This window comes from Pavona decussata, unplaced genomic scaffold (genome assembly GCF_977016875.1).
Source record: "Pavona decussata unplaced genomic scaffold, jaPavDecu1.1 SCAFFOLD_39, whole genome shotgun sequence".
In the NCBI taxonomy this organism is placed as follows: domain Eukaryota; kingdom Metazoa; phylum Cnidaria; class Anthozoa; order Scleractinia; family Agariciidae; genus Pavona; species Pavona decussata.
In genome coordinates, this window is record NW_028145461.1 from 969,341 (window position 1) to 996,535 (window position 27,195).

The 27,195-nt window shown below is 39.8% G+C and overlaps 2 protein-coding genes and 1 long non-coding RNA gene across 5 annotated transcripts in view; 1 reads left to right on the plus strand and 2 right to left on the minus strand.

Annotated features, from left to right (window-relative positions):
- The window catches only part of LOC146483355 (uncharacterized), a 142,302-nt gene that overhangs the window by 59,472 nt on the left and 55,635 nt on the right, over positions 1-27,195 (minus strand). The window lies entirely within an intron of this gene.
- On the plus strand, positions 629-11,010 carry LOC146483361 (uncharacterized). Its single transcript, XM_085106091.1, has 2 exons — positions 629-1,489; positions 4,398-11,010. Exons 1-2 carry the CDS (start codon positions 838-840, stop codon positions 5,996-5,998), a joined length of 2,253 nt encoding a protein of 750 aa, XP_084962217.1. The 5' UTR covers positions 629-837; the 3' UTR covers positions 5,999-11,010.
- LOC146483362 (F-box/WD repeat-containing protein 4-like) overlaps positions 6,482-27,195 on the minus strand; it is a 46,468-nt gene continuing 25,754 nt past the window's right edge. The window contains exons 1-10 of one of the 3 annotated variants that reach the window (XM_085106103.1): positions 22,714-23,063; positions 22,532-22,624; positions 19,238-19,565; positions 17,410-17,495; positions 16,580-16,648; positions 15,608-15,754; positions 14,916-15,024; positions 13,780-13,818; positions 7,074-11,919; positions 6,482-6,967 (exon numbers count right to left, since the gene is read on the minus strand). In XM_085106103.1, the coding sequence (XP_084962229.1) occupies positions 11,806-11,919; positions 13,780-13,818; positions 14,916-15,024; positions 15,608-15,754; positions 16,580-16,648; positions 17,410-17,495; positions 19,238-19,565; positions 22,532-22,624; positions 22,714-22,922 (1,194 nt within the window). In that variant the 5' untranslated portion in view covers positions 22,923-23,063 and the 3' untranslated portion in view covers positions 6,482-6,967; positions 7,074-11,805. Of the gene's footprint in view, positions 6,968-7,073; positions 11,920-13,779; positions 13,819-14,915; positions 15,025-15,607; positions 15,755-16,579; positions 16,649-17,409; positions 17,496-19,237; positions 19,566-22,531; positions 22,625-22,713; positions 23,065-27,195 lie in introns of those variants that run through there. The other 2 variants (XM_085106105.1, XM_085106104.1) reach the window with 2 other exon arrangements.

A 27,195-nucleotide genomic window follows, 5' to 3' on the forward strand; every position in this document is an offset into this window, starting at 1 on the left:
GGCGAACACCCTGGGACGAGGTTGGTCAGTTTATCAGTTAAACTGTGCAAGAATAACATTGATACATTTGTAATTCTGGTTCGATATTCAAACTGCAATTTGCTGCTAAAACAGAAAGAACGCTCATAATATTTTTCCATGTCAAAAATTTGCTTTCTTAGCAAAGATAACGCGTATAGGCGGAAATGTCTGTAAGCAGGTAATTCGTGACGAATGCGTGACTGGTGAGCAAAGTAAACTGTCAACGATAAAAAAATTCTCTTCATTGGCATCGACTACAAAATTTCGGCTTTCATTAGCAACGACAAAGCTTCTAAGCGGGATTATGGGAAAAAATAGATCAATAAATCTTCAGCAAAAGTCATTTTCATTAATTTTTGTTTTCGCTTGAAAATCATATCACGAACAGGAAGTGTACGGACCATGGGCCGCATACTGCACATACAAGAAAACGAAAATAAAACAAGGACCCTCAAAACAACAAAAATAGCAACAACAAAGCTGACGTAGTGGAAGAACGAAAATTTGAAATTTTTTAAAACGGATGTGCCCCACCTACTCCTCCCCCTTTATATACTAGATCACTTCCTGCTTGCATTCCCGTTGCTAATCAGTCACGCGATCGTTTGGAAGGTCTCGCCTTTTTTGTACATTCCTTTGGTGATAAAAGGCAACCATCCAATTTAATCTCCTCAGTCCTATGAAAATTCATTGCAATCCATCCAAGGCACTGCAACTGCGATATTTCGGACAGATACAGCAACTCTCCGAGCCCTTGGGAAGTATCGCGTGACCTGAAATATAAAGCAGGTGTTTTGGAATGTTGATCACGTGAGAATGCTTCAATTGATCTTATGCAGCGGGAACAACTCAAGTTACGCTCATTCCAGGGAAGAAACGGGGATGGCTCAAAGTTGTTCTAGTTTGTCCATCAACGTAAAAGATCTTTTGTGTCTGGAAGGCGTAGAAAAACAACGCGTAGAGTTTAAAAAAGCATGGCACGGTAAAAAAGAAGGTGGGAACCGTGGGACTTATTGGCAAGTTATTCACACAATTTGCGCCTTCGCAAACGACTTCTACAATGACAATGGCGGCTACATTATCATCGGCGTAGAGGAAAAGGAAAATTGGGAAGATGCCACCGATGACCGCCAAATTGTTCTCCCGCCGTTTGGTGTCCCAGGGAAGGATCTAGATCGGATACAGAAGGAGATAATGGGGGCATGTAGAGCGAACATCAAGCCCGAATACTTCCCAATCGTTTCACCCGAAGTCGTGAACATGAAGGGAGTTAGAAAGCATGTGCTGGTAATCAGGGCTATAGCGTCCGACAACAGACCGCACACGTGTAAAGAAAGCGAGAAAGGAGCTGACCGCTATTACATCAGGCGGGCAACAGAAACCAAGAAGGCATCTCCAGAAGAAGAACGTCAACTGCTGTCCCTACACTGCAAGATTCCATTTGACGACAGGCGAACTCTCGACTCTGGTAAATATTCAGCTGCAGTTTATTGGAAAATCCCCCACCCCTCTTTCAAATTTGCAATATGGTATAATTTAACATTAAGGTGGGAATACACGAGGGCCGTGGGGCAAATCGTCCTACTAGTATCAACATTGTAAACCCCTCAGACTGGTTGCAACGACCTGTCACAAGAAGAGACGGGCACTGTCAATTCAATTTTACGTGGTGGGTATTACAGTCGAGGGAACACGACTTACATGCACATCTAGCCTGCAAAGCAAACGATTCCTTGGAGTTTTCTGCACTAAAAAGCCGATTTCCGTATTTTTGGACGCGCGCGAATCAAACAGCGAAAAACGCCACCCGAACAAACGGAAAGGCTTGCTATGCAGGGTAATGTACATCTTAAACAGGAACCTTCTCCTGCAAGCCTGACTTTTTTGAACCACCAGGCTTGCGAAATAGGTGAACCAGCTAAACCATCCTCAATTTAACCCCCACCAAGAAAATATACCAAATCTGATCATCTTACAGATTTTATGAGACCATGCCCAAAGTTTAGTCCTCAAACAACAAGGACCCTGTTGACAGTGACTAAATAGCCGTGTTTATTTACAACATATCAATCACGATGAGGGATAATACATGACTTGTATATTTTCCATCATATTTCACTAAAAGTAAAATAAGTCTGCCACCAAGTTTTATTAATTTATGTTGCCATTCTTGAACATTATTATTATTATTATTATTATTATTATTATTATTAATATATATATATATATATATTTTTTTGGGGGGGGGGCTAACTTAACTACAAAATAGGAGTTGTTGCTAGGGGATTTCTAGAGGTGGTATTTTGTGATACTCTGTTTTGCGGTGTTTTGTGGCACTTTATTGGTAAAATTATGAGGATGAACCGATTGATTTTAAATCGTCATTGAACTGAACTGAGCACTTTATTTAAACATGATTGGCAGGAGTATTCAGCAGAGCTGGTGGGGGTTATGTATTTACAGAGAAAATAAAAGTAAATAGAAATTAAGTATTAACATCAAATCACAAACCAAGAAATATGTTTAAACAATATGCTATAATAATATACATTTAAAACTGTGGCTTCAAATTCCTAATAATATATACAATCATCGTCTTTAGTTATTTGCCGCTGATTCTTTGCTGGATAGGGTGTTCCAAGCTATCGCTCCTCTATATTTGATGGAGTTCCTCATAAAATTTGTCTCTGGGCTCGGGAGAACAATATCTCCGTTCTTCTACTTTCGCGGCTTGAGTTCCTCTAAACAAATAGGTCCTTAAGGTCATTCCCCTGTTTCACAGTGTGCAACTCTACTGTGCACAATGGCAAAATAAAAAAAAATTATGCTTATTTCTAGCTAACTACTGAGTATCACTCAGTCTTACTTGCATCTAACAACAAAATTCTTAGTTTGCATTTTGCGTGGAAATTAAGGTGTTTTCATAAGACTCGCCCCAGTCCCTTCACGGAGAAACCAGTTCTGAAGCTCGATTAACCACTGCTTTGTGAAATATCTGCAAAACCAACCCGGTGAACCTATTTTCTCTTTTTAGATTTCCAACCACAATATCGTTTGCCAACCACCATGAAAATTTAAGGAAAATCCTAGTGTTAGAAATATCAAATTTTGCACCTAATATCTTGTCAATGGACATTTTGGCCTACCTTCAGAGGTAACGAATTAGATTATTTTGTTGAATATCTCATTAGTTCTAGTTAGGAATAGTTTTCAAACAGATTTCACATTGAAAATGATTTATGAACAGGGAAAGAATTCTATGAAATGAGCCGTTAACTGTTCTCTTCAGAAAATAATTCCTGTTTTTGGCAAATGCTCTATAATAGTCCTTTTTGTCCAAACATGCAGAAATTACCATACTTTTTATTTCAATGCTTCGTTGCTGAGGAACAAGCATGGTGACCCCCTCTTTTTATTTCATTTTTGCAGTTTACATATGGTGAACCACACATGCGCAAAGTTTGGAAAATATCTGAGTGTAGGTTCTATTTTAGGGGAATGACCTTAAGCTCTGTGCACATGTAACTATTGCCAGTCCCCAACTGCACAGCAAAGAGAAAATTCCTAAAATTCTGAGGAAAGGGGGTAGAGTACCAATTTTTTTTTCATGAGTCAGAGATATCCTAGCCTTATTTACAACATGACGTGAGCATTTTTGTTTTGTTAAAAATTTACACCTGCTTATGACATCATAACTTCCACAAAAATTCATCTTTTTGTCATGCTTTGCACCTTGGAGATATTGGCACTGTGTTCAATTTTCACACATATACACCATATTTCGAGTTTTAAGGCCTTTTTTTTTGTTATGGTCACGTAACTTGCCAAATATAGTGGTTCCTTGAAAAATCTTGAAAACCTTTTAATTAATTGATATAGAAAGAGATGGTCCAAACAAGTTGTCCACTGTGGCAGTAAGGGTTTCCAAGATACAACAATTAAGAACTTTCCATAGCAACAATGTGGTAGTTAAGTGAGTTCCCCTTAAAAGGTACTCAATGCTGCCAAACACTTTTCCAGGAAGGAGGGGGGGGGGGGGGGGGGGGCTTCGTTTTTTAGCTTATTTTTAGAGGAATTCTATGATTTAAAATGGGTTGGGGAAATGACACACTCAGCCAATAACTAAACTGGTCTTATAACAGCTAGACCTGAGATTTGTAAGGCTTCTTTTTAGTTGGAGGGAGAGGGTAATTTTCACAATAATTTGTTTGGGAGGTAATTATGGTATCCCAATAATAGTACAACAATTGGATTTTTTTAAACTGCTTCAGTCCAGAACTCCTCTCAGATTTTGTTGTTTTCCTTCTGATAACTCCACCTAGTTCAAACCAGGTTTCACTTTAATGTTTTCTTTCATTCTCTTTTTATTTTCACAGGGTCTGGCAAGCAGTTGTCTGAAGATGATATTAATTTTAACCTGGTGAAAAAGTTTTTAAAGGGAGTTAGAAGCCAACTGTCACACGTAATAAATGATGAGTTACCAATTTATTTTTACAACAGGTTAAAACTTGTAAGGCAAATTGGAGATAAAAGAGATGGTGAGATGCTTGTCCCAGTTTGGGTACCCAGAAATGTAGCCTTGCTATTCTTTCACCCAACACCACATGAGTTTTTCACAGGGGCAAAAACGGAAATTGCAATATATACCCATGATGATGATGTGACAGAGGAAGAAGTAATTACTGGACCAATTGACCAGCAGATTCAGGACACTTTGTCTTACATTCTACAGACAACAACTGAAGAAGCTCGCCATGAGTTTGTTGCTTTTCCAACAAGAGCCCTCCGTGAAGCAGTTGTCAACGCTTTCCATCACAGAGGCTATGAAGAGTGTGACAATAACCCAATCAAGATTCACATCAAGCCGAACTGCATTGATGTCATTAGCTATCCAGGTCCTGATCCTTCTCTCAAACAAGAAGACTTCTCAGAGGGAAGCGAAGTACCATGTGTACCATCTAGGAACAGGCGGATTGCTGAACTCCTTAAAGAAAAGAAATTGGCTGAAGGGCGGTTCACAGGGGTAAGAACTATTTACAGAACCATGAAGAAGAACAATAATCCAAAGCCGTCCTTCGATTTCAATTCGTCATACTTCCGCGTTCGCCTTCCTGGCCATCCAAAGTACATTGCCTCCTCAATTTTGAGAGAGGTTGACAATCTTTGTACCAAAGGAGACAGACAAGAGGCCATAAAATATCTCAAAGGATTCCTTGATGAGCATCTTAACGAGGAACATTCCTTTTTAGGATCTGAAATGTTAATTTTAAAACTGATAGAGTTGCATGAAAATGACATTAACCACCCAAATATTCAACCTTATGAGCGCTTCATTTCAGAGAAGCTACAGCGGCGCATTCCACTAATTACAGAACTCTGCAAATGGTGTGTTGCCGAAGAAATCCAAGACATTTCAGAAGGTGTTGCCATTGTGAAGAGGTTGGTGGAAGAGGGTGCAAGATATGAAGATCTACACTCTGTTGTTACAAAAGCAGTGGACTTGTGCTTGAAGAGAAGTACCGATGGCCAACGGGTACTGTCAGCTGTCCAAAATGCCCACAAGCTATTTGAGGCCATGGGTGAGGTCACTCAGACCTATGGCTATGTTGCATACCACTTTGCATACTGCAAGTTTAACTTGTACAGAATGACAGCACATGGAATGAGACAAAGGAAAGACCTTGTAGGCTACCTCAAGGAAGCAGAAGATTATGTCTACAAGGCCATACAGCTCACAAACGAAGACTATTACAGGCACCATCTAGCCAAACAGTACCGCCTCCTCGGTTACATTAATTCAGAACTGTTTGTCATACAGAAGTCAACAGATGAAAAAGTCATAGATTGCTATGACAAGGCTCGAAGGTACGACCCAAAAATAAAAATTGACCAAGTGTCCATTCCACCTGGTCATCATTCCCAGTTTAGGCTCTTGGAAAGCCCAGAGTCCTCCGGTGAGTTTAACTGGAAGGTTTAACAGGATTAAGAGGGCAAGCTGTTTTTTCTTCTCTTACTGTTTTTCTTTTTTTGGAATTAATACATTAATTGACAGAATTTACAAAGAAATTAAAGCACTTATAACAGGTGACTTGCATGTACACTGTAAAGTAATTTTTTTTTAGAAACTTAAATAGTTACAAATTGAGGGAAGAATTCAACAATGAAGTACTAGCAGACTGAGTTGGAATTTGGGGGAAAGAAGTGTCTTGAATGAAGCATGAATTGTGTGCTGTGCAAAAAAGGTGTCCATGAGATTACTTAGTTTGTTCACAGGGACAAAAGATTTGGGTTTACTTGAAGGATGTATATGTTTAGACATTCCAAACATTTCTTTTGTTTATAAATATTGAGATTCAAGAATGTAAATTTTGAGATCAATGCAGTCTATGCAGGAAAACACTGCGGCACCAGAGATATTTTGCACCAAAGACTCCAAAAACTGGCTCTCACAGTCTTCTTCTTAGCCTCCCACGCAGACGTTCTTAGGGGTTCGTCACGCGTTCCTGCCCCACGAACGTCTGCTGAAACGAACAGCCACTTCCGTTCGTCGGCAAATTGCCTTTGTCTGAACAGACCAATCAGCATTGACTCATTATGACAAGTACATGCTGCGAAACAACGGAAATCATCACCTGTGGAGATATTTTCGCTTCCGGACGTGCATATAGTTTATACGATTGAAATTTTTCCTTCCATAACACCCTGCATTTTCTTCAGTGATTTCACTGAGAGAAGCGGCAAGAATTCCAATATTTGCCAATTTGTCTACCTGGTCTTTCATAAGATTTACAAGCGGCAAAACCACAACAACAAATAGTGACCAGCAGCTTCAAGAACTGAATTGTAAACAAACGATAGCGCTTGATAAATAAGTGACTTTCCATAACCAGTTGGAAGGTTTACGAACACATCAGTTTTCTTCTCCGCAAATTGCACTATGACTTCTCTTTGATAAGCATTCAACTCCCTTATACCAAACGTTTGGCACACATGACCAAAAACTACATTTAAGCTTCGCCATCCTGTCTAGTGTAATATTTTTAATATCAAACACGAGTTTACCCAAAATTGGGAAACGACTCCTGATTGGTCTGCAGTCGACGAACGGAAGTGGCTGTTCGTTTCAGCAGACGTTCGTGGGGCAGGAACGCGTGACGAACCCCTAAGAACGTCTGCGTAGGAGGCTATCTTCTTCTTTGTTGGGTTCAAAAACCCAATGACATATTCAAGACAACTCTGTAAGTCTTGACACCAACGAGTTCTAATATTCTAGGCTTCTTATAGAAAGGCAGGATGCCTGTTGACTACAGACAACGAATAATAATTAGTATACCATGACCACATAGTGTTACAATGTGTTGAATAATTAAGTTGGACACTATAACAAACTTAATCCTTTAAGCCACAAAAAGTAACTTGCATTTCTCCTTTCTTGTTTACAGTGAGATGCGCCTTACCGTGGCCACCCAACAAATTTTTTTACAAGTTAGCCAATCGGGATACGCGAATTTGATTAACGGTCACGCCTCCTTGCAAAGTCCAACAGGCAAGTGATGCAACAACGAATTATTGCAAACATGTCATGTTGTATTTTATGGCTAACTTGCAAAAAAAAGTTTGTTGGGTGGCCACGGTAAGGCGCGTCGCACTGTGATATTCAGTTGATTCTATTTAGGACTGGAGAATTTAAACATAATGACATTTCATCTTTGTTGATCATTTCTATCATTTTCAAGAGCTGTTTGTCAGTAGGGAGTTCTAAATTAGCTGCTGATCACTGTTGGGCTTAAAGGATTAAGCCACACCTATTAAACATCCAAGTACATACTGATTTGTAAAGGGCAATTTACACGGTTTGACTTTGTCGCATGCGTTAAGCTGTTGTGTATGTCACAAAAAATGTCGAAGGATTTTAAAACAACAATTGTAGGTTTAGGCAATGTTGAATGACGAGAGTTGTGTGCGATTTTTTGTATGACGCAAGCAGCGCGCGCTCTAGAAATGACATGCAACAGTCATAAGCAAAAGTTGTACCGTCTAAATCGGCCTTGAGATTTCCACAGACGCCCTATAATATCATCATTTACACACAGTTTGATTTCCATCTTGTATAGTTATACAAAATTAGAGTGAATTGAGAACTTCATTGACTCCAAGCAAATTATTTGTAGCTAGTTTCTCTTTCTTTACTAGCACCTGAAGGCTCTCCAACACAATACTGCACTGGTAGACCACCAAAAATATCCATTAATAATATTGTAAAAAAATCTGACCATTTCCCATTAAATGGGTCTGGATCCACGCCTGTTTCAAATAGATGACATTTCCTTTATTTCATCACTGTTGTTTTAAATTATTATGAGTCACAAGCTGTTAGCCCCAAATTGCTCAAGTCTGGTTCTATTTTAATTACCAACCATTATTGGGTTAGTGTAGATGTTGAACCCTGTATTTGCACCATCATACAGAATAGAAAAACAATGTATGTAATGCAGTATTCCTACATATTTTTGTTTTGAAGAATTAATGTGAAGAGAATATTTAATTTTTTATTTCCTGGCAGGAATATTTTAGGCTAATTTATTTTTGAGTACATTGTATACTAACTGCAACGTATGGGTATTAATTTTCATACCTTATTTTTTCTATCCATGAAATGGTTACCTAATGTTAATTGAATTAATTTACCTATCAAAGCAACACTGTAAGCTGTCTGTGTTTTGTAAACCATGACATGGTTACTTACTGTAAATATTTTTGCTTTGAGGAATGAATTCCTTTCTGTAGGATAGAATAATTTTTTCATTTTATGACAGGAATATTTTAATGGAATATTTTTAGAGTACATTTTGAGTACACTAACCTCAGTGTATGAGCAGTTTTATGTCCTGTGTTTTGCAATCCATGAAATGGTTACTAAATGTAAATTAGTTTTATCTAGGAAAGCAACACTCGTGTAGTGTGCCCTGTCTGTGTTTTCGAAACCATGAAATGGTTACTTAAAATGTAAATTAATTTCATCTATGGAACCAACACTATAAGCCATAATAAAAAAATTATTGTGAAGTGGGCAGAATGTATTCTGTTATTAAACAGCAACCTGGATTAATATGATTATTGTCTGGGGACTATTATCTGACAGTATCTCTTGGAAAAGGAAAGGAAAGTGATGTCCTCTTTGTGGCAAAATAAATTATTTAAATTGACACACAAGGCCTTCACAAGGGACTGCCAGTGGCTTCAGTCTCTAGGTTTTCTTTCAGTCAAAACAGTACCTAAGACAAAATCTTCAAACGTGATTGACACAATCAAAGTTTGGAGGAAAACAGTTTATCATTAATCTCTTACCAAAGACAGTCTTACTAGTTACAATCTGGATAGAAATACTCAGACTAGTGATGGCTGTTGAAGATGAAATAATTATGTTCATCAATGCTCTTGCCAAGTGAGTGCATGGCACTTTATTTACCCTTGATGTTCCAAGATTCACTGACCCTTTGAAACCATTTTACACGGAAGCCGGGCATTAAAACTAATAATATGACTAGTAACAAGACATTTGTATAAGGTATATAAAAAATTAAACTATGGATAGCGATTAGGGCTTAACAGTGTAGTGAACGTACTGAGACTGCGTGACAAATGTCATGGCCGTGGACTTGTCAATTTTACTTTGTATTGTTGCTAAGTGATTTACGTTGATTTCTCAATTTAGAATCACATGATTAAGCCGCTTCCAGTGCACATGCAAATCTAGTTTTCAATCAATTGGTTTTTGTACATTCTTGGATCGATTGGGACGCATTAAAGAACATGGTTACAAACTTTGCGAGTCTTCAGTGTTGCTGGGAGTTAGGGCAACTAAAAGATTCCCCACAACAGAAGAAAGCTCTCATCTAAAAGGAGACAAGTTTGCCACCTGTTTTAGAGAACCTGGGAGGTCAACAAAAGCTCTTTTCATAATGTTCAGTCAGGTTTGCAAAGAAAGAATTTATTATCATTGTTTTGAAGAGCATAAACATTTAAGGACGATTAGCAATTCCACAAATATGCTTCAATTCTTACAACTCATTGGAAACTAATAAGATTTAATGCTGAACCATTACCGACATGAACCTGGTGGCTACAGAAAGCTCATCAGAGCATTGGTTATGGACTTCAGATCAGAGGGTATCTACCCTGGTCCAATTATTAAGCGGGATGCCCTGAGGGGCATACCGTGTCTAAAAACAGGTAGATTTCTTTTTTTTTTCCTTCGTAGCCACAAATCTGTACATTAATTTATTCATTAAACTCTCCCCTCTCCCAGTCGGGATGTATTGTTCTGATTGTCTTCAGCAAAAGCAGGCCATTCAAAATTCATTCTTGTCGCGTATATCACGAGGGAGGGGACCCACTCACCCCCTACCTGTGTGACGTCAAGGCATCATTTGATTTATTCATTAAAATCGGATTAAATTTGTGGCGCCATATTGTTAACATGTCGTGGACTCGTGTGCCATTTTCAAACGATAATTTGGCCATTTGCAAGCGGTAAATCGAAAGAATAACTTCTAAGAAGCACTCGACATTTAAAACGGTGGAAATTGGAGAGTTCCTGGCAAAGGAATCATGCTTTGTTTGACAATCTTAGAGCCACAATGAAAGCCTGAAAAGAGGTCATTGAGAAGCTTACGTTATCGTAATGGAATTTCCGAAATTTCCGGTAAGACCCTAAGAAGCGTAACACAAGGGAAACAACATAACGTGATCTTCGTGACTCAAACTATTCCATTAGCAAGGATAGTTTTATCAATCTGCAAAGCATACAGTTGGAATAAATGAATCAGCTACAGCATCATATGTAAATACCAGCATAGGCATCTTGTTATTTTACTGCCCTTGGGCAAAACAGTCATCCACATGGCACACTTCAACCCTTTCAAGTCTATTTATGAAAATGGCCCAAAATGACCAGCACTTGCTACGAATATTAAAAAAAAAAAACAGTGGACTTGCTCTCATCAAGGGGAAGCCCCTTAGTTTAATTTATGTCAACTAATAAAACAATTATTAGGAACAAACCATGAGGTTGTGATCCAGCTAGTCAAGGTAGGTGCAGCGGAAAACATGAAAATATAACAATGAACACTGTACAAAATATTAATCTACAAACTCTAGAAACATTTACATAACATTGTTCAACATGATGACATGTTGCTGAAACATTGCTACTATTTAACTACTACTTAACCATACTCATTTAAGGCCATCAGGATTTTCAAAAGCAATTCCTTTGGTGCTAGCTAGAAGCTTCAAATATATGATGCACAGATGTGTCTTCAACCTTGGAATTCATTGAATTAGACAGATCATTATACTTATAATGACTAGAATGAGTGAAAAGTAGCCAACCCTCTCAAAGTAATAATTTTTGAAGTACATAATATAGTAAGCCAACAAACCAGGATAGTATAGGTGCATGTAGAAAAGGTACCAACTTCCCTTACCTACTGGTGGGGTCAAGTGAAGTCATATAAAGAAAATAACAAATGACTGACCATAAGCAGGAAACTGTTGAGTTCCTGGCAGATTAACATACAACAGGGCTGGACTCAGCTGATAGAGAGCCACCTGAACCAACTGGATTGAAGTCATGGCTAAACACTCATGCCAATATTATTCACACAACTCACTTGCCATGGCAAACAACTATTTGCATTACTTTATCGCACAGTGAAAACTAAGTGGCCGAGAACACCACTAGCTAAAGGAGATAATGTGAAGTTTATAATCACTCCAAACTTACACAGTGAAATCTAACATCCTAATCCCACTAGCTAAAGCAACATAGAGTGATGCTCTGTTAAATGATAGCGAGTAAACGGGACTGAATGTATTCCTTCCAGCATAGTACATCTGCAAGAAAGAGACAACCACACTTTAATGAAGTAAGTAACTTAATAAATGGTCTCAGTCAGCTGGCCAAAGGCACTTCAAACTAAGGGCCTGTTCACATGGAGGTGGGGGACCCCGGGAAGGTGAGGTATCCCGCCTACCCATAGTCAAAAAAGAGCTAGCCCCTAAGTACTGGGGTGAGGTTCAAAATGCTATCGCGTGGTTAGTATTTTCTTCACTGCATTTTGAAGATGAAATCGGTGCAAAAGCTCACCAGGCTTGTAGTGGTTGGCAGCCATGTTGTTTTGGTGGGCTTTGATGGAATAAAGAAATTATTCAGAAATAAAGACATATGCCCGGACGGACATCACCCCTGCTAAGCGGGTTACCCCACCTTCAGAATTCACATGGAGAAAACTCACCCCAGCTAAGTGCTTGGGTTACCCCAACTTCAGTGTTCACATGGAGAAAACTCACCCCAGCTAAGTGCTCGGGTTACCCCAACTTCAGCGTTCACATGGAGAATACTCACACCAGCTAAGTGCTCGGGTTACCCCAACTTCAGCGTTCACATGGGGAAAACTCACCCCAGCTAAGTGCTTGGGTTACCCCAACTTCAGCGTTCACATGGAGAAAACTCATCCCAGCTAAGTGCTCGGGTTACCCCAACTTCAGCGTTCACATGGAGAATACTCACCCCAGCTAAGTGCTCGGGTTACCCCAACTTCAGCGTTCACATGGGGAAAACTCACCCCAGCTAAGTGCTCGGGTTACCCCAACTTCAGTGTTCACATGGAGAAAACTCACCCCAGCTAAGTGCTCGGGTTACCCCAACTTCAGCGTTCACATGGAGAATACTCACACCAGCTAAGTGCTCGGGTTACCCCAACTTCAGCGTTCACATGGGGAAAACTCACCCCAGCTAAGTGCTTGGGTTACCCCAACTTCAGCGTTCACATGGAGAAAACTCATCCCAGCTAAGTGCTCGGGTTACCCCAACTTCAGCGTTCACATGGAGAATACTCACCCCAGCTAAGTGCTCGGGTTACCCCAACTTCAGCGTTCACATGGGGAAAACTCACCCCAGCTAAGTGCTCGGGTTACCCCACCTTCAGCGTTCACATGGAGAAAACTCATCCCAGCTAAGTGCTCGGGTTACCCCAACTTCAGCGTTCACATGGAGAATACTCACCCCAGCTAAGTGCTCGGGTTACCCCAACTTCAGCGTTCACATGGGGAAAACTCACCCCAGCTAAGTGCTCGGGTTACCCCACCTTCAGCGTTCACATGGAGAAAACTCATCCCAGCTAAGTGCTCGGGTTACCCCAACTTCAGCGTTCACATGGAGAATACTCACCCCAGCTAAGTGCTCGGGTTACCCCAACTTCAGCGTTCACATGGGGAAAACTCACCCCAGCTAAGTGCTCGGGTTACCCCACCTTCAGCGTTCACATGGAGAAAACTCATCCCAGCTAAGTGCTCGGGTTACCCCAACTTCAGCGTTCACATGGAGAAAACTCATCCCAGCTAGGCGGGTTACCCCAACTTCAGCATTCACATGGGGAAAACTCACCCCAGCTAAGTGCTCGGGTTACCCCAACTTCAGCGTTCACATGGAGAAAACTCATCCCAGCTAGGCGGGTTACCCCACCTTCAGTGTATACATGGAGAAAACTCACCCCTGGCCCAGCTGGCTGGGTAACCCACTCGGTGCGGTACCCCACTTCTCATGTGAACACGATCGAGAAAAAAAGAGAGATTGTATGGAGAGATTGGTTACCCCACCGAGGCGGGGTACTTCACCTACCCAGGATCCTCCACCTCCATGTGAACACTGGCCCTAACATCAAGTATACAATTCATAAGAAATAAGATTCTTACCCGAACACACTTCCTAAAGCGTTTGTCCCATATTCGGACCTAAGAAAACAAGAAAACCATAAAGCCTTATTTAAGTGACCAAATTTTTGCCACACTGTACACCTCTCAGATTTTTTCAAACTTTCCGCCACAAGAAGGGAAGTCTTACAGTCCCACCTTCTCTCACCAGGTAAGGCTCTTTCTCTTCAAGGAATTCATGTCAGAGGTAGCTTAAGCTCAGTTTCCAATAGGAGGAACCTGATGGTGATTTATAACTTTGTATTGAAAATTTACTTCAGTTCTCAAAATGCTAAACTACAGCCATAAATGTAGTAATGAGCATTGCACTGTTGGCAATCTTTCCATGCATTCAGTCTTTTAGGATGAAGTGGGCAGCCAAGTACTTTCTTTCATCCTCAATGCAATTTTTAAGGACCCATAAAAACATCTTGAAAGTACTGTACCTCCAAAAACACCAAGCTATGAGTGATTTTCACATCAATTATTTTACCAAAAATTTGCGTTGTGAAAACCCTTCGCCTGACTTTCTTTGCATGCCATCATATTAATTTGTGACCACCTGGCTCCAGTTGTTCAAAGACCGGATAACTTTATCCGCTGGATAAGGCACTCTTCAGCGTCTAAAATATACTTCATGTTAAATGTCGTCCAACGTTTTCGTACACTCCCATACTAAGCTGTGGTTAGAGAGCACATATTCGCTTGTGCACGAGGAAATACTGCAATCTTTCCACAGATTGGAACTGTCGGATAGTGACTTATCCACTGGATAAAGTTATCCAGCCTTTAAAAAACTGGGGCCAAATGTCACCATGTTTTGACCTAGCAAAACCTGGAAGTCTGGGGAGGGGGACTGCGATGAAAAATATAGTATTACTTGCCTCAGAATTTTTGTTACATTTACTAGCAGTTTCAATCACTTAATTTAATTTCTGTAACCTTCTTAGAATTCTAAAATGTCTCTTTGGTGTTTCAATGTCATTATGATGAGATTTTAAAATGTGTGTGATCAAGAAGGAGAAGAAAGGAAAATGCAGATGACTACTGGGAAAAATACTTACACTGACTGTAGCTTTGAAGATTAATCCAAGCAAAATCAAGTAACATTAAATTTTTGCAAATTATAAACAACATACCACTCCGTATCTGTTAGTTCCACTTATCACCATCCATTTGTTATCAGATTCAACACAGTACACCACTGAGTCATGGGGATCTTCCCACTTCAACACGCACGAAGAAGCACTGCAGACATAAAAAGATACAAAAGATCTACATTTCTAAAGCTTCAAAAAAGGGGGCAACAACCTTGACAAATATTTAGCTGTGGGAGTACAATGATATAATGTTCACACTCTAGCACAAAGGTTTGTGCCAACACAAAAGCTATACCACTAACCAGATAGGCCTTTTCAATAACATCAAATGGGCAATGGGTTTTCATCATAGCACCACTCTGCTATTCTGGTCATGAAAGTGGGTACATGAGTGCCAAATTCACACCTTATAAATAAGTGTTTTAAAACCAGATTTGGTTCCTATTTGGCATAGTGTTTCAATTTGTGTCATTGCTGTTTGCAAGCAATCACTTTCTTTCCTGGCATTGGGTATGGAACAAACAATGCCTGCAGTGTATACCACTCTATTGATATCATTTTACTTGGAAAAACGAAACATCAACAAAACACAATATTATTAGTAGTAGTATAGCATGGCCTGTATAACAAAAACAATAATATTATTATTAAATTCCAAAAACAACTACAGTAACACTGACTTCATCCGGACTCTGGACTACAGATTATCATTTGAATCGTTTCTTTCTCACCTATAATTGTTTAGTCGTATGTCCCATAGCCTTACGGTGGTGTCATAGCCACAAGATAAGAGTGTGTGTGGTGTCTCCCACTTCAATCCACGAACTCCTGCTCCAAGCCGGTTTACTCCTGACACCAGGCTACTGATCAGCCTTCCACTGCAAATAAGAAAGAATCAAGACTAACAAATCATCAAACCCTGGTTCCCATTACAACTTGAACCAAAAGGTGTGCCAGTTTGTAAATTTTGTGGTGCAGTCTAGTTCTGTATTTATTTATTAGACAACGTCAGGAGCCTCACAAATGTGTCTCATAAATGTTTGTGTTTGACTATATTATTTTGTAAACACAAATCATTAACATAGATGAACAAAAACAAAGGAAAAGTGTGCATAAATCAGGACTAAATCTGCAGTTTATTTACTGTTTTTCATTGCAGCAACGTTAAACACCTTCCTTTCTTTGTGAATTACTAAATGCATAAACTTATTTAATTAATAAATAAAAGTCAACTTTTCACAATTTTGAATAATAATTACAACATTCAAATGAAGGCTGCTAAGCACTACTTTTCTGCAGTACATGATGGTTCTACCTTTTAAGTCTTGACTACAATGTATCCAAGGAAAAACTGTTGTTATCAATATGATTCTCTGCCTTTGAGTATTGTACAGTGCTAGTTCCAGAAAAAAACCATACCCACCACAAGGAAGGTCATCAGAAATTCCTAGGGGGAGGGGGTCTTAAAAGCCACAATTTAAGAAGCAAATGTATGAAGCTAAACCGGAATTTCCCAGAGGGAAGGAAGGGGGGGGGGGGGTGCAAAACAAATAGCCTTCAATGGGGGGAGTCTGAATATTTTCTGAAACTGCACATACCATTTCATACAGTCAAGCTTATACAGAGTAATTTTCTCTCATGCTCTTCATTTTTTCCAAGTCAGTGTGTGATCATGTAATATCTGATCCCACAAACAAACTCACCTATCAATATCCCAAAGCAGTAATGGTGACACTCCTCTGGTATGACCACTGCCGCCACTCACAACACTCCTAGGGTGAAAAAATATGATTGCCTGTCAAGCCATATTTACAGTTTTTGTTTAGCTTCTTCTTCAAATTGGCCTCAAATTTCACATGTTATTTCTACAAATAATTTATTCCAAAAACATTGCCTTGTTGTATTACTTGAAAATTGGCCATTCCCAAAAAGTTCTAAACTTAACAAGGAAACAGTAGTTTGAGAATAAACTGTACACATTCAAAACTTGAGGCACATTTGAGTGAACACTAAAAATACCCAATTTGATATAAGGCAGTAACGTGTTCCCAGCACAGGGTTCATACTCTTTTGAGCTTTTAAAATTCCATGAATTTCCAGGTTTTCCATGACCTGTACGAACCCTGCAGCACATAATTTACCAGTAATTCAGTCTGACTAAATTAACGGCCAAAAGCAAAAGTTCAGACACTTTTGAGTGAAACAAAAAATATCTTCAGTTGCCAAACTGCATTCAGCTCAAATATTGTTGAATAAATGTTGTTACAGCTATCCAACTACCCACTTAACAACAAAAGAAGAATGAAATCAACTTAATTGAAGAAATCTGTTCCCTTGCAGCCCATAACCATATCTTACAGTTATTGTATGTTATCACCTCATACAAGAGATCAGAATAAACAGTTTTACTAATTTTACATAAGTTGTACTGGAAGAATATATTTTTAATGTCTTTCTTGATTCTGACACAACACTTAGTGCATGCTCTGACATTAAGTGTGTAAAGAAAAATAATTTCTCATTGAATAAATACCTGGTGCTTGGATTGAGACAAACTGACCAAACATTGTCCTGAACATGAATGGTGTGAACACAAGAGGTGTTTTGTTGGGACCAGACCTTTTAAAGGGCAAAATTATATGACAAAATTAAATGGTCAACAAGGCAGCCATGAGGTATGAGAAATGATTGTTTTTCTGCCATCTTTGTCATGTTGTGTAAAAAAGTGGGACCAAAACATTTCAAACACTTAACTGTAAAAAAATGTGACGTCTGAACCAACTAAGTTCATAATATTAATATAGACAAACCTGTATAAAAAACATTCTGAAAATTATTTAAACATTATAAAACATATATTGTGTCATGGAGTACAATGTAATGGAGGCATTTTAGCCTGTTCCAGGGTCCTAGAGACACGTGCGAAGGAAAGGGCGAGGGGACGAAAACGAGGGGGGCTGGCGGAGAGAAAAAGAGGGAAAGAAGAGGAGCCTGTAATCATTTTCTTAAACACCTCAGCCGCCCACTTTTTCCAAAATGTGTCAACATGTCAAAATGTCAAACTTTTCATTGTCACGGGTTTCGATTACTCGCGCGAGTTCTCGAGTTCGCGCGGTTGTCCATACATCGCTTCGATGTCGTGGACACTGAAAGGTTCTCCGGGTTTGGGATTTCAACCCTAAAAATCCTGTAGATTTTGCCAAAAAAATTGGCGTGTCTTGGAACGAAAGTTCCCCGGGTGTCCTTGTTCAACGCCGTTCGAAATAAGAAACTTATTAACGCGACGTTATCGAGCGACGAGACTCTAGTGTTGGCTGATAATGTGTCTTCGCTTGGTTGTGTCTTCGCAAGCTTTTAAGAAACGAAGAGCTTTCCAGCTTTTTTTTTTTTGCCTCACTTGTGCAAAGACCCTGGCCAGAATTTATGGCACGTTTAATGTTAAAATGGGGTTAACAGACCTGCACGACTCCCACTGTGTGTCCGTTGTTTTGATAAAAGCCTTTTCAGTTTTGCTTTTACAAGCATGTCTTTAAGCGATTTTCCTTTTGTATAAGACATTCTTCCCTTTTGATCATTTGTTAAAGTTTATCAGCTCGGATTAACTGCAAGATTTCAGGTAGCGCTAAATAAATTTTATCTGTAAAGCCACAGGATCCGTGGATTAATATTTCTTTATGCTATTGTATATCGCTGCGGGAAGATTTAAATTGCCGCAGGATGTTTGTTTATCACGGATATAGGTGTAACAGATCCTCGTCTTTCAAAGCTTATCATTGTTGTCTCTCACTTTCAAGAGCTATTTGCTCCTTCCTGAGTACTTTAACTTGCGGAAAATCTCGCAGATAATTCTCTAAAACTCATCAAAACCACGCGCGTGTGACACACTCGCCATTTTGACTCTTTCAGATTCTTTGGCGATATCTTTCATGTGATGTGTGAACTGTCAAAACTGACCAATCAGAAGGTATACCGGGAGCTTGTATACCGGCATGAGATGTTTAAGAAAATGATTACAGGCTCCTCTTCTTTCCCTCTTTTTCTCTCCCCCATTCCCCCCTCGTTTTCGTCCCCTCGCACTCTCCTTCGCGCCTCTCTCTAGGAGCCTGGAACAGGCTAGAGGCATTTTTGAAACAAATGTAATCTCACTGAGATAAAAAAGAGCCAGTTGACAAGAATTATTATTATTATTATTATTATTATTATTATTATTATTATTATTATTATTATTATATTAAATATACCACTCTCTTTAGAAAGGGTTGTACATAAATCAAAATGAAATCATTTTTGCTTGGTGCCTTCTCAGTATTACACTGAAAAGCACTGCATCTGTCTCTTCCTAAAAAAGTGGTAACCAGTACCTTTACAGTCTTATCTCTTGATCCTGTCACAATCACGTCATCAAAACAGTCCACACTATGAACATCACTAGCATGACCAAGGTAAAGGCCATCACATTTGCTTGTCTGAAGGTTCCAGGTGCGCACTGAATTGTCCATACTGCAGGTCACCAACTGATTACCAATAATGACAAATTTACAGACATCGCCATGGTGACCACTAAAGGTCTTCACAGGTTGCCACGGTGATTGACCCTTGTTACGCTTGCTACTCTGATAAAGGATGATATCAGCAGCTTCTGCTACATACAGCTGGTGGGGTCTTCCAAGTTGAATCCATGGCATAAGGCTTAAAGTAAAAGGATACTGTAAGTATAAATGTTGTAGGTTAAAATGAATCCCAGGTTAAAATTATTTCAACCTACAATCATCAACAAATCTTTTTGGGAAGGTTACTCAACAAGGCGAAAGAAAGTGGGTCTCTGTTATTGAAATCAGCAAATTTATTACTTTCATATATTTAGGGCTTTTGTTTGTCATCTCTCCTTCCCCCCTGCCCCCCCCCCCCCCCCCCAGCCTGTTCAATGTTGGATGCCCAACAATACATATACGCGGCAACATTCACTTTAAGCTCAACATTGAAACAGGGGAGGGGAAGAAAGTGTAATCGAGGTAGAACTTTGGAATCTTCCCAAGAGTATTGTCAACGATTGTAGGTTGATTTGAAATTTCCTTTGTTTCAGATGTTAACTACCCAACCTTAATAAAGGATAATACAAATCAACCAAGGTTGAAATCATTTTAACCTGGATTCATTTTAACCTACAACATAAACATTACACAATTGAAACTACCCTTGTTGCATTGTCTAAACATTTGACTATTTATTGTGGTTTCAGTTTGTTATATTTTTTTATATATCCCAGTACTTGCTAGAACGCAGACGTATTTCCGGCTGTCGAGATTCTCTCCGCCGAAAAATAACATCTGCGTACCCGAGCCGCAAAACGATTTCCGTGACGTAGAAAATTTAAGCCAATCACCGTTTAGCTCATAAAATCACAGAACCACCACACGAGATTCGTGCGCGGTGTACACGTTAACTCGTGGAAAAACAAAGGCGCGCAGTATGGGAGACGCGTTTAGCAAAGTTTACGAGGTTTTCGGTATTGAAATGTGAAATAAGCACCAGGAGGATTCAATCAAGTATGTTGTAGAAAATGAAAAGGATATTTTTGTCAATTTGCCGACGGGGTTTAGCAAGTTGTTGATTTATCAAGCGATGCGCATAGTGTTTTCGTCTGTGCAGTCCACTTGTGAGAAATCATTTATATCGTGGTCGGTGTGCAATTTTGTATGCTAGTTCTGTGGCATTTGTTTAGGTTTATCGGCTCGGATTAACTGCAAGATTTCAGGCAGCATTTGATAAATGTTATCTGTGAAGACATATATAGGACCCGTGATTTCGTTACTCGTGAGTTCATGCTTGTATCTCCATCATTTTGTGTCTTAGCGCACATCCGGCGTTAACAAATGTTGACAGTCCGGCCCGGCTCGCTCCACGTACGACTCCTGCAGTTCAATTGATAGTAAACCATTTATAGCTTAGCTCTGCCCGGCTCCACGTATGAATCCTGCATTTGCAAATAAATTGACAATAAAGTATTCATAGCTTAGTTCTGCCCAGCTCCACCTATGAATCCTGCAGTTCGCAAATAAATTGATAATAAAGCATTCATAGCTTAGCTCTGCTTAATGATGTTTATCTTGATCAAGAAGGGACATACTCATATAAACCGAATGGAGGTTTTCTTACTGACAATTCTTAGCCTTTAAGATTAGATTTCGAAATGCCATTGTGCATGCTAGCTCTGTCGCGTTTGTTCGTCGCGTGGACCACTCGAGTGTCATTCTATCATGCAATCTGATTGGCCAACGAGAAAACAAAAGCTTCTACGTCACGGAAATCATTTTGCGGCTCGGGTACGCAGACGTTATTTTTCGGCGGAGAGAATCTCGACAGCCGGAAATACGTCTGCGTTCACAGGCTGAGTACTTGCATTAAAGGCTAGCTGGGGGTCATAAGCTGCACAGACCCAACAAATCTCAAATTTAGTCTTTTAATGAATCACTCAAGCTGCAGCTTGTTCAAGACAAAAGTGCTGATATAAATGGGTCAGTTTGATCATGCCTTATCTCAGATGGGAACACTTTGGGCCAACTATTTAAAATAAACAACAACAAAGAAGTGGTAAAATAAGTCCAAATCAAGGTTACTAGAACTTTCAAGAAAAGCCACTGACAGCTAAACAGTGTCTAAAATTGCACTACAAGTTGCATTCTCCCATCACAAAGACCATATAATTTAGTTATCATTTAATATTAAAGTGTGGCTATTGTTTTGACCCACACTTCCATGTACTACTCTCAAAAGAACACCACTATTGCTTTTGTTTTCTTTCAACAGATGGTTTGTATACAAAACTTTTTCAATTAACCTCTCACCCAACAGTTCAAACCCTAGCTTAACGAACCCCCTTCATATGACCAAAATTTCAAATAAGCACGTCCCCCCAAGTAAGCACCCCCTCCCCTCCCCTTCTGTTTCTATTTGGATGTGTACTGAGATAACAAAGGTTGAGTATCAAAGGGTTGGTCTTGTTTATCAAGTACCATTCAGTACAATCATCCTTACATGTTTACAATAATAGAATCAAAGTTGATACTGGTCTTGACTATGTCATACAACAAACCAGTTTCTTTTATTGCAAGTTGCATTTTACAATCTCCTGGTCCATCTATTTGTACTGTGTGTACAAATTAAAGAGTAGACTGCTTGCAGTCTGTTTTCTCTCAAAGTTTGTGTCATGGTAACACGCAGCGAAAAATTGGGATGAGAAGGATTGGCACCAGACTTGATCAGTGCGCAAGAAGAGAAACCCCTTTTCTCGTCTTGCCACAATCCCTTCTCGCTATTGTAGCTTGGTCTCGTCTGATTCATTAACCCTCAATGGATCTTAAGAGAAAAGAGGACCTGCAAGCAGTCTAATTAAAGTGTGGCACTATTACAACTATGTAAAGAGCTTTGCATTTTAAATTAAATTATGTACAGGTTACCATATGCTGTTGTTACCATGAACATGTTCATGTAGCACAAAAATAAATGCTCATCTGGCCACAATTTCACAAAAACTATACAAGAACCCCCCCCCCCCCCTTCCCCCCGCCCCATTACAGAACTGAGATGGTCCAGTACCCTTAAGTTTCAGTCTTGAGTATTTTAAATGTCGAGAGAAATTTACACATTCAACTCACTTAAATTTAAACTTGAGGAGACTTCTATCTTTGCAGTATCCATGTGTCCAGTTCCAGGAGACCCTACAGAGTTCTTTCCAGTCCCATCCGCATCTAAAACAAGCATCTTTACTATAAGCCTCATCAGAAAATAACCTGAGATAACTGCCAGCCCACTAAATTAAAAACTCTTAATTACTCACTTCCTGTCAGAAGGTTGCACGTTCACACAACGCAGAGCAATTCTTCGCCATAAAGAATCATCCCTCGCCAGACGGTAGAGATTTCTACTCACACGGGATAGCACAGACAGGCTTCTGGCGTCACAGAAACGCAGAATGGCCAACAAAACATCGTCAGGCAAATTGTTCAAATTTGCAGCGCTTTCCGTCCCGCTCTGGGGCGAAGACATGAGACAAAATCGACGCAGAGAAACAGAAAAACAACCCCTTCTCTAACAGTGACTTCGTTATCTGTCTCATAATAAAGAAAGTGGTTTTTTTTCCAAGTTTTTCTAGAAACACATCCGAAGATTATGCAGGATAGGAACAAACACAACTAACATTAGTTTCCAGCTCACCACAGTGGCGCAACATCATTCCCAGTAATCCTAGCGGTCTTGTGACTTTCCCAGCATGCAGCACGGGAAGAAGTATGTTTTTTTTTGTCTTTTTTTGGCGGGAATTCTTTTTCATTTCCTATCTGTTCAGTGTTATTTCGAACGAGCTTCTTCTAAACCGGGCATTCTTATTAATTATTTATGCTAGTTAGACGAGACACCGGAAATTCGAAAGGGAATTGGAGGGGAATCAGACGCGCTTGAGATCGCAAAGGTCTACCCACGCCCGGGCTGCCACGCAGCGTAGACAGGTACAGAAAGCTTGACGGGTATAATAACTGAGGGGTATTTCCAACTACTTAGATCGATACGGAACTTGGCACAGAAACATTAAACAAGCATCGAGGACATCGACTTTATTTTGGGAAAAGCCTAGGCGGCCTGGGAACGAGTCAAATTTCTGCAAATTTCTGATCGGACTGCGTAGAAAACTTAACACGACAGCGACATGATAGAGACCAAACCGAGAATCAACAGAATGCGGCAACTGTGGACAGCTGTTTCGAGTTGGTTGGCTCTCGTCAGCACGGTGTAGCACAGCAAAAGGTAAAACAACCAACGCGAGTCGAGTTGTCTACCAAATGCAAGTGGTAGTGATTTCGGATGGGCCCAAATTCAGACCTTCGTCCACGTCATAGCCCGTGACTACGAACAATGAACAAAAGAACTGAAATATCATGTCGCTGTCGCAATAAGTTTAACGAGAAAAGCAAAACTTTCCTTCACAAGTACATGGCCAAGCCATGTTAAAGAGAACTACAGCATATCGGATCTGAAAAGATCTACGGTCCAAAACATAAAAGCAAACAATCTGCCAGGAACTGCACAACGAAAATGCTGCAAGTATATGCAGCGGGATCTGTGAAAGATCTAATCAGCCAAAAATATAAATGACTCAAATTTCTACAAGGCTGATCGGACTGCGTAGAAAACTTAACACGACAGCGACATGATAGAAACCAAACCGAGAATCAACAGAATGCGGCAACCGTGGACAGCTGTTTCGAACTGGTTGGCTCTCGTCAGCACGGTGTAGCACAGCAAAAAGAGAAAGTAGAACAACCAACGCAAGTTGAGATGTCTACCAAATGCACGGGAACGAGGATGGTTTGAAGAGACCAGCGGCGTAAGGCAACTATAATTGAAATCTTTCAACAAGGATCAAAATGCCTTATAGAAAGTCCTTGTTTCCACATCGTTTCAGACCTTTGGATGAACAGCGTGATCTGTTGTGATTCTTATTTGAAACCTCACTTATGACAGCCGGCCAATACGGTTCGGTGAGTTGTTAGCCTCTCTCGCAGACGCTCTTTTGGCTCGTCACGCAATCTTTCCTCCTCAACGAGGCGAGGAGGTTGGGAAGGAGGTCATCAAGAGAGTGTGTCCATATCATTAAGATGTCGTCTATGAAACACCACCATATGTATGGTGGCTTACACGTACAGAATAAAATTTTCAACCTCGTTCCCAGGGTCCTTTCTTTTCCTCCCTCGTATCTCGTATGATCGTATCTCGAGGGACAGAGAGAGGACCCTGCAAACGAGGTTGTAAAAATTTTCTGGCTTGTTGCACAGGTTACCTTTAGCTGGGTTGCCTGTACCAGGAGTTCATATACCATGGTGCAGCGCGAAAAAGAGACAGGAGAACAAGAATAGCAGACTTCTTCTACCCTTTTCCCTTCGCCTTGTTTTTTAGGTTCTTCGAACCATGAACGACCCACTACAGCTGGAATGGGCTATTGGATGGGGAACGGAGCTTGACCTTATAAAGATATTTGCTGATTTCCTTAGGCCAAATACGACAACTGATCATTCTATTTTTACTCAATGAGTTTTATTTTAAGGACGTTCGCGCTAATTGTTTATGCGCATCTTTAGTGCGCAAGTAACGCACACGCCACGCAATGTCACGCGCAAGTCATGGTTGACGATACACGGAGGTAAAACACACATGTCAGCCGATGTGACAGCATTAAAAAGGGGAAAAGGAGGAAATTCATTTCCGTTGAACAGTTTTAAAAACGAAAACTCGACATGAAACGATTAGACAGGTTAAGGTTGCAACAAAAAGCAGCAAAAAGTTCAAGAAAAGGCGTTGATACGGTCCTGCGGGTATTTCGCGACAAGAGATTTATATATTTACATGACCCTCGATATAACAAAATAATTGAAATGCAAAACTTTGTGTAGTCTACTCGTCAAACGAGTCACCTTTAAGCTTTTTTAAGTTTTGATAGTAAACGAGAAAGTCTTACCTTACAAGAGAGCAATTTTATTGATCACCAATCCCGTGTACGTACAATCAATCTCCACATACCCATTCTAGGTAAATAAATAAGCTTACTTCTCACATTTTCGCCTCGCTAACGGCCATAAATGCATTTTCTTGGCATTGGCTAAACAGCTGTATAAGTTTTAAAGGTTTGAATAACGATAAACAACTTAAACGATCAGAGTTTTGACAGCACACTCAATCGAAAGCAATCATTGTAAGCTGTGCATGATGGGATAGATATCCCTGTTTGGGTTCCAGTGCTTCTCTGACCTGTCACGCAAAAACGTGACTTTGGAATCTGTCACCACAGCGGCTAGCTTGTCTTCATTATAACTCTCTTAGATGTTTGGTGACCCCCACTTTTTTTTTAATTGATCACTTTCTTTATCGATTGTCTACGTTTTAGAGAAAAATGAAAAAAATCTATGGGGCAGAAGTTTGATTATTTTCTATTTTTCTGTCCACGCGCCATCGAATTACACTCTTTTTTGTCTGTGTGACGAACGCGAATGTCCTCTTTAAGGGCTACATTTAATTACAAGGATGACGCCAGTTGGACTAATTTACGAAACATATACGCTTAGATAAAATTTGACTAAAATAGTTTGTCTCCACTTACTGATCTTGAATATTTTAAACTTAAAACTGTGGAGATCATTTTGAGTTACGAAGGCCCAATTTTTTCAAAATCAGGGTATTTTTCCAGCACTGTATCTCTGAAACGAAGTCGGTGACCCCCATTTTTTTTTGCATTTCTGACATCAATAACTTATTAGCTGATCATACATAAAATATGAAAAAAATCTGTGGGGCAGAACGTTTTCGCGCGAACGTCCTTAACCTAACAGAATTCATTTGCTTGTTTGTATGCCGATTAAACATAAAATGTTTTTAAATGTTAGTTTTGTGGGTTTTTTTTAACTAACATTAAGCATTTTTGTTTTGTTCTCTGTCCTAGTGTTTAGGTCTTACGGCAGGTAAAAGAACTGATAAGATTGAGTCATAAATACAGATCTTTCATATATTATTTATCCTCAAAGTTTAGAACAGTAATCTGGTTTTTTGAGGTGAATTGATTGGGAATGGACACTGGTCTTGTGACTTGGATGGTCATTTCGTGATTAGAGATCATTTGACCGTTTGGTCTGTAAATTCAACGGTTGGTTTCAACTGAAACTGGTCACTTGTGTAATGCAGCTTCCTCTTGAGAGGTGCATAGCTTTTTGTCTGTGCGAATTTCTAGTCGGATCACTGTCTTGTTTCGTTTTCTACCATCGCGGGAAAATCTTTAGAATTGGGAGCAGAGGGGGGTACGGCATCAGTTCAAGATCAGACCTGTAGTATCTTTTGCCCGACGATACTTTCCCTGTTCGAACCTCGCAGCAGTTTTCAAAACAAGCTAATGACACCTTTAACTTTAGATTTTAGTACAAGAACGAGTACAAGGTTTTCCAATTAATAGACAAAGAACGCGTAAGAGTGAACGAGTACATAAACGCAAAATGGGACTGGGAAGAGAAGCCATAACTGACGAATGATCAGACAAAATTGCTGGTTTCTCAACGTTATCAGTCTCTTTTTGCAGAGCCAGTTAGCCGTTTACCAAAAGTCAGACAAGAATAATGAAATTGAAATCCCGGAAACATGGATGCCAACGATCAAACAACACCACAGCCATCGATCGATACCACAGAGGACACCTGAGGGAACAGCATGTACTCTGACTGAACTACGATAGTAAACCTTTAAACAATAACAGCTCAACTATGGTGCTACTTATGAACACAAAGCC

Excerpts from the sequence above, each read along its gene's own strand:
- LOC146483361 (XM_085106091.1), top strand. The coding sequence starts at position 838 with ATGCTTCAATTGATCTTATGCAGCGGGAACAACTCAAGTTACGCTCAT. Across the intron at positions 1,490-4,397 it reads CAGGCGAACTCTCGACTCTG|GGTCTGGCAAGCAGTTGTCT; the intron begins GTAAATATTCAG and ends TTATTTTCACAG.